Genomic DNA, 8017 nt, shown 5'->3' on the forward strand with positions numbered 1-8017 from the left:
ATAAATGGTCCTTCGAGCCGGATTTTAAAAAACCGATCGAGTGATAATGAAATCGCGAAAAGAACGAGCTCCTTCGTTTCGTACCTTATTCGAACGATTGACAATTTCTGCCTCGTGTGCCTATATCGGGGCAGTAAATTTAGAAACGCAGTGATCTGCGGCACGAGAAATCCGCTAATTACGCGTTCTTGTTTGGAGTAGAGAGACTCCGTGTGCGGGAGTGAGACCGCGCTACACGACAATTAGCCGTCGCGCGCGCTCCGAAACAGTCTCTCTCTCTCTCTCTCTCTCTCTCTCTCTTTCTCGTTCTCTCTCGAAGACGCGAAGAGCGAGAGAGACGGATCACCGTCGCGCGCGTTCCGAAGATCTCTCTCTCTCTCTCTCTCTCTCTCTCTCTCTCTCTCTCTCTCTCTCTCTCTCTCTCGCTCTCTCCAAGACGCGAAGAGCGAGAGAGACGGTATCACGCCGCGCGCTCCGAAGCTCTCTCGCTCGCTCTCTCTCTCTCTAGCTGCGGCTCTCTCGATCGCGCGCCTGCCGTCGCTCCGGCCTAAGCCGCGGCGCTCCGGCCACGTGACGGTCACGCACCCTCACGTATCCGGTGTACATCGAATTCTGCATTTGAGTAGACAGAATTTCGACGTTGAAGTGTCACTTGCAGTGCAAGCGCCGCTATCACGCGCTTTGCAATTTTGCATTCGGACGGCAGTTAAACGCCGTTCGAGATTAGTGACTGCACGTGTACTCCGCTATCACGCCCCAGTGATTTTCTTAATTGAGTGCGGTGAACATTCGCGAGTTATCCGCAAACGCCGCAAGCACGCGCTTTGCGTTACGATAATCGCAGTGACTCTCAATGATTAATCGTGACTCTTACTGATTAACAGTGACTCTCAGTGAGCGTGCGCCGCTATCACGCGCACCGCACCGGTGAATCTTAACCAGTGCATTTTTTTTCTCACTGACTTTTGACTCTCGCAGACCACAGTGCAAACGACCGCGAACGCCGCTATCACGCGTACGCGTCGTGCATCTTTCTGTGACTCTCTCGATCATCTTGTTGATTTTCGACGTTTCTAAACATTTAAAAGGTGTGAGACTTGCTATTTCGATGCCGCTATCACGCGTCCGCGTCGTGCATCTCTCTGTGACTCTCTCGATCATCTTGTTGATTTTCGACGTTTCTAAACATTTAAAAGGTGCGCGACTTGCTATTTCGACGCCGCTATCACGCGTCCGCGTCGTGCATCTCTCTGTGACTCTCTCGATTATCTTGTTGATTTTCGACGTTTCGAAACATTTCAAAAAGTGTGCGACTTGCTATCTCGACGCCGCTATCACGCGTCCGCGTCGTGCATCTCTTTTTGACTCTCTCGATCATTTCGGTGATTTTCGACGTTTCTAAAGATTTAAAAAACCACGCGATTTGCAATTTCGACGCCGCTATCACGCGCCACGCAATCGCTTCGTGTGAGAAAGACAGCCGATAACGGCTTAACGTGACGGTACGCTAACTCGCGCTCGGACTCTCTCACTCTCTCTCGCGCGTCAATCAGCGGGCGCTTCAAGTCTGCGCGCGCGCTTGAATATTTTGCTTCAGTAGCGAATAATCGATAAACGATTCAACAATCCGGCATCGATAATCATGTCGAATGCCGTGAGTGACCTGCTCATCGAGCAGGGAGCTTGTATTGACGAGATCAAACGAGATCTCGTCAACTTCAAAAAGCTGGCCAAATCAAACGTGACACTCGCCAAGACGCGAAGTAGGCTTGCTAAGTTGGAGGAGCACTGGGCCGCCTGCCGCGGCCTTCATGTCAAACTGCTTCAAAAGACGACCACGGAGCAGCAAACGACCTTGCCGTACTTCACTCTGGAAGAGTTCCTGAGAGCTGAGGATGTCTACATCGACACGGCCGATCTGCTGCAAGATACGATAAGTCGATTATCTCCTAATACAATTCCGTTTACCGATCGTAGTTCCGATTCCTCCGTTCGCGAAACAGATAATCATTGCTTCCAATTGCCACGCATCGCGCTGCCAAAGTTTTCTGGGAAATTAACCGATTGGGAAAACTTCCGAAACATTTTTGAATCTCTCGTAGTAACTAACGACGCTCTTTCAAATTCTCAAAAATTTCATTACTTAAAAACGAGCGTAACGGGAGACGCTTCCTTGCTGATCAATAATTTAAAAATTTCCGATGCGAATTACGAATCTGCCTGGCAATTGTTAACTAATGAATATGACGATAAGCAAGCGTTAATCTATGCTCATTTACACGCGTTTATTAGCCTTCCACTAATGAAAAGCGAGATTGTAAGCGATTTGCGAAAATTGCGCGACACAGTGTCTGCATCATTAGCCGCGTTAAAAAATCTCGATCGTCCGATAGAACAATGGGACGACATTCTTGTTTATACAATAACGCAAAAGTTTAACGCGAGAACACGTACCGAATGGAATTTAACGCGAATCAAACGAAATGAGTCTTCTTCTTATCAGGAGCTTAATGAGTTTTTAACTCTTCGTATACGCGGCTTGTCGGACTTTGCCGATTTAAGCAAGGACTCCGGTTCTTCGAAAAATGATAAACCGCGTTTAACGGTAAACAACGTGACTGCCTTTAAATGTATTTGTTGCTCCGGTGAGCATCACGTTTCGAAATGCGAAGACTACGCGAAGAAATCAGCTTCACAGCGTTTTGCTCTCGCGCGCCAGCATAAACTTTGCTTTAACTGCTTAAAGTCCGGACATTTCCCGTCGAAATGCCCGAGCAAATATCGGTGCAGACAATGTCGTCGCTCGCATCACACATTGCTGCATTCAGCGGCAAATCAAAATGTCTCCGATAACTTGGCCAGTTCCGAGGCTACTACCTCCGAATCTGCGTCACAAGCCGCATCTAATGCGATCACGAATCAGACGGTCAATACGGTCGCGGCCGTCCAGATAGTACCGCCCTCGCTTCAGGAACATCCAAATGTCCTCTTGGCGACGGCATGGGTCGACCTCCACACGGGGGAGGGTCGCTGCTTAAAGGTTCGCGCGTTGTTGGACCAAGGATCCACCTTTAGCTTTATATCAGAATCGCTCTCACAGACGTTGCGCACTAAACGGCAACGAGCCGATTTACAAATTAAATGCTTCGGCGAAAAATACACGGGTACTGCGAAATCGCGCGTAACACTACAGTTAACCCCGTGTGCTCAAGCCGATCCGAGCTTTCCTCTGACGGCTTACATTTTTCAACGTATTACTTCATACGCTGCCTCGCGGATTCAGCCCTTCGATGCGTGGCCTCATTTACAGGGTCTATCTTTTGCTGATCCTGATCCTTCCAGTCAACATCAAATTCATTTGTTGATCGGTGCTGACCTTTACGGCTCGCTTCTGAAGCGCGATGTCCGTCAAGGTCCTATTGGAACTCCGACAGCGCAATTGACCGCTCTCGGTTGGATCCTTTCCGGCCCCACAAATAGTAGGCCGACTACTACTGCTCAAGCATCTGTATTAAACTGCGTGTTGGAACAAAGCACGCACTCTCTTCTCCAGAAGTTCTGGGAAGATGAGGAGATCTCGCGGCCTGTCCCCCTCACGGAGGAGGAGGAGAGGTGCGAGGTTCATTTCATCGCCAACCACTATCGTACCCCTCAGGGACGCTATGCGGTTCGATTGCCCTTCAGGCATGATTTCCCGATAAAAATCGGTGATTCTTTGCACATTGCAACCTCGCTTTATAATAAAATGGAAGGAAAGCTACGGCTTCGTCCTGAACTTCACGCGCAGTACAACGAGTTCTTACGAGAGTATAATTCGCTCGGTCATATGAGGAAGGTGGAATTATCTGACCGCTCCGAGTTCGAGCCGGTATATATTCCTCATCATCCCGTTTTGCGCGACTCGAGTTGCACTACGAAATTGCGCGTTGTCTTCAACGCTTCGTGCAAAACGAGCAATAAGACTTCGCTTAACGATCACTTACTGATCGGTCAGAGACTGCAGCAAGACCTCTCCGCTATATTATTGCGCTGGCGTCAATGGCAATTTGTTTACACGGCGGACATTGCTCAAATGTTCCGCCAAATTCTCGTGCATCCGTCTGACGCGGATTTTCAAAGAATCTTATGGCGATCGTCGGCCGATGGGCCGATTGAACACTATCGCCTTTTCACTGTAACGTACGGGCTCGCCCCCGCTCCGTACCTCACAATGAGGGTACTGAAACAGCTTTCTCTAGATGAAGGCGACAACTATCCCGCGGCTGTTCCAATTCTCAGCGAGTCCCTCTACGTGGACGATGCGCTCTTTGGCGCGGACGATACGACTTCATTGATAGAAGCTCGTGTCCAACTAGTATAAATTTTGCGAAAGGGAGGTTTCCAACTACGAAAGTGGGCTTCTAATGCCTCCTCTCTTCTTCAAGGACTTTCGGCTCATCAGCCGGAAGTCACCGATCACTTACTCGTAAAAAAAGATGACCTCAAGGTTCTCGGGCTTTCATGGCTTGCAAAAGAGGACGCGTTCAAATTTGTGATAACTCCGTTGAGATCGGTTACGCACACGAAACGTTCCGTTCTCTCGTTCACGGCAAAATTATACGACCCACTAGGATGGGCTGCTCCGGTTGTAACCGCGAAAATCTTGCTACAAGAATTATGGCTTCTCAAATGTGATTGGGACTCCCCTCTTCCAGAGGAGTTGCGCGATTGTTGGGAGAGCTACACCAACGATTTAGAATCATTAAACCGCGTCCGAATACCGCGTTGGACCGGTCGACATTCCAATAACCTCGCGTTCGAAATCCACGGGTTTGCCGACGCTTCAAACCGCGCTTACGCGGCGGTCGTTTATATTCGAGTGCTTCCTTCGCCAACGAAGTTTCAAATCACTCTGCTCGCTGCTAAAACAAAGGTCGCGCCGATCAAAACCGTAAGCATCCCGCGCTTGGAACTGAACGCTATCGTCCTCCTCAGCCGGCTAATCAAGTGGACCTTGACATCGTTGAAATTACCTTCGATTCCAATATACGGATGGACGGATTCGACCATCGCTCTCGCGTGGCTCCGTCAACATCCATCAAAATGGAGCACCTACGTGGCTAACCGCGTATCCGAAGTGCATACCTGTCTGGATTCTGTTTGTTGGAATCACGTTCCGTCTCGAGATAATCCGGCGGACTGTGCCTCGCGCGGCTTGACCGCCTGCGAGCTCGTGACTCACCCGCTATGGTGGAACGGTCCACGATGGCTTCAGAAGCCATCAACTGCGTGGCCGATTCTGAATGTCTCAGCTCCGCTCGACTCTGCCACCAATCAGCAGGTGTCGGTGGAAAGAAGACGGCCTGTGACGCTCCATGTTCAAGAGGCCGAGGAATGGGAACTCCCATATAGGTTCTCCACTTGGACCAAGCTTGTCCGCGTGACTGCCTATATGAATCGCTTTATTCTTCGTGTAAAAGAAAAGAGCGCGTCTCGCTCCAAACTCTCCCCCCTTCTGAACGCCGATGAGTTTAGGAGGGCGGAAATCTTCTGGTTGCGCTATCTGCAACAGAGATTCTTCGAGCGGGAAACGCGCTCACTAAAGAATAACGGCACCATGCCGCATTCGAGCTCGTTGAGCAGATTGAGTCCTTTTCTAGGAGAGGACTCTTTACTCCGTCTTGGCGGGCGATTGACGAATTCCGCGCCCAGCTATGACGAGCAACATCCTATAATAATTCCGAAACATCACTTATCCGATCTCTTAATTGATCGCGCTCATAAATCCATGCTCCACTGGGGGACACAGCTAGTACTCCGTGTGCTGCGTCAGCGATACTGGCTCATTGGAGGCCGCAGCTCAGTAAAGGCGCACATTCGAAAATGTGTAGTTTGCACTCGTCACGCGGCTAAATTGTCTTCTCAGTTCATGGGCGACCTTCCAGCCGCTCGTGTCACTCCTTCGGCGCCTTTTACTCATTGTGGGGTTGATTACGCCGGCCCACTCCACGTAATTTCATTCGTCGGCAGAGGGCAAAAGGCCAGAAAGGTATATATCGCTCTGTTTGTTTGTCTTGCTACAAGGGCGATTCACCTCGAATTAGTGAAAGATTACTCCACGCCCGGCTTTCTTGCAGCCTATCAGAGGTTCGCTAGCCGAAGAGGTCTGCCGCTGTCACGTCCGGCTTCATTACTATGTCCGGGTATGTAAATTTTTTTTCCATCTATAAGAAATAAATCCTAAAACTATCAAACATTATTTGAAAAACGCGCCAAAGCCGGCCATGACGCTTAACTCCGCCTAGAAACTAAGCGTGGCGCTTCGTAGCGCCTAAGGGTCTCCCACCACGGTGAGAGCCCCTACTCCGGAGAGTTCCTCCTCTCCAGGCCGCCGCAGGCCCGAGCCGCCGAAACGAAGGACCTTAGAACAGTCCCGAATTTCGTCAGTTCTCTGCGCGACACCGAACAGTACAGTCGCACTTCTAAATTCTAACTCTGAGTCCAAATTCTAACTCTAATTCTAAAATTCTAACTCTAAGTATAATATCCTAACTCTAAAATCTAAATTCTAAGTCTAAGTCTAAATTCTAAGTTCTAGTTTCAAATCCTGTACTACTATACGAATAAATCAGTGTATTCATGTGTGAAAACTAGTGTTCAGTACTCCTCAAAACTTCCACTCCCGTGATAAAATACGAGAGCGTTTAAATCTGTCATACGGCATTTGAATTCAGAATAATTTAAACTGTTTTGGAGCGGACCACCGCTCATCACAGTTAGAATTAACATTCTCAGCATTTGCCAAAATAAGGAATTGATAGTGAGGTCCGCCGCATATCAACCCTCCTTATTTGAGTAATCATTCAGAGGATGCATCAAATTCAATATGCCTAAGACGCGACGCGCGGGAAGGAAGAATCAACTACGAAAACTAAACCGACTCTATCGTGAATCAGCGACCGAGGAATACTCTCAATTTCTCGGAGTGGAGTATCAGGCCGATCCTGAATACGAGGACATTTTCAACATTAAAAATAATAAGAGCGACGAACTCCTACAGTGGAAGTGCATACCAATAACGTTCCAACCACGACGCCTGCCGCCGCCAAACATCCCAGTGAACGACCCTCGCCGCACGCACTACCTCCAAGTACGAGCCGACACGATCAAGAAAGTGCTACTAAAGGTAAGTGAAATTCATGTTAACCTGAGGAATCGCGCGTGTTAGCAAATTCAGAGACGGTTTTACCACGTGGAAGAGAACATTCTAGAAAAATCTCCGACGCATTTTTCCTCTTTTCCATCGTCACTGCGGAAGCTATAAAAAAAGGGTCAGGCTATAAAACTAGGGTCGTCCACTGCACACGGTACAACTCTCGAACTTCTAACACGGAAAAACGCAAATAATTCAATCTTTTAAAAATCTTCGTGTCTCAAGAAATAACTTCGTAAATCCGTACAACAAAGTAGTCATTTAAACAATAAACTATTAAGAATACTCTCGATTTACCAACAGTATACCGACGTACGTTCTTTTATCGACGATCTTACCAACGATTTACCACCGGCTTATACCGACGGCCTTTACCGACGATCGTTACCGATAGTTGCCGACGTTATATCGACGCCACATCGACTCACTTTACCGACATTTACCGACCTCTCGACAACGTCCGGTCTCATCAACCATCTACGAGCGAACAACGCATGATCTTTTAATACAACTAACGTGGCAAGTATAGATGTGCCCAATCCCCTTTAGAGGTGTAACCCCTCTTCCAGGAGTCAATCTCCTAATACCTCTCGAGCCTCCGTATTACTGTCAAGTTGGTATCGGGTACATCCATTTTGAAACTAAAGCCGCTCTTTGTCTTTCATGCTTCGCCGCGTTACCTCGAACTTCTCAATTGTTCTGGACGCGGATCCGGAAACATAGCCTAACCATAGGTGGATTATTAGTTGGGACAGTTTGCGGAACTTGCAGCAACCGCCTCACCCTCTCACGGGCGGGTGACCTATGCGAACTTTGCGAGTCTGT

At 48.6% G+C, this 8017-nt stretch overlaps 1 protein-coding gene across 1 annotated transcript; it reads left to right on the plus strand.

Annotated features, from left to right (window-relative positions):
* Positions 1-1642: 1642 nt before the first annotated feature.
* Positions 1643-7690, plus strand: LOC146719876 (uncharacterized). Its single transcript, XM_085489437.1, has 3 exons — positions 1643-4343; positions 4425-6028; positions 7496-7690. The coding sequence occupies exons 1-3, from the start codon at positions 1643-1645 to the stop codon at positions 7688-7690; spliced, it is 4500 nt and encodes a 1499-aa protein (XP_085345563.1).
* Positions 7691-8017: the final 327 nt, after the last annotated feature.

The sequence above is a fragment of the Nylanderia fulva genome, unplaced genomic scaffold, assembly GCF_048542155.1.
Source record: "Nylanderia fulva isolate GAGA-0341 unplaced genomic scaffold, ASM4854215v1 Scaffold83, whole genome shotgun sequence".
Taxonomy (NCBI): domain Eukaryota; kingdom Metazoa; phylum Arthropoda; class Insecta; order Hymenoptera; family Formicidae; genus Nylanderia; species Nylanderia fulva.

Coding starts and splice junctions, on each gene's coding strand:
- LOC146719876 (XM_085489437.1), top strand. CDS start 1,643: ATGTCGAATGCCGTGAGTGACCTGCTCATCGAGCAGGGAGCTTGTATT. Junction 4,344..4,424: donor GACTTCATTGATAGAAGCTC/GTGTCCAACTAG, acceptor CTCTTCTTCAAG/GACTTTCGGCTCATCAGCCG. Junction 6,029..7,495: donor GAGGGCAAAAGGCCAGAAAG/GTATATATCGCT, acceptor ATTTACCAACAG/TATACCGACGTACGTTCTTT.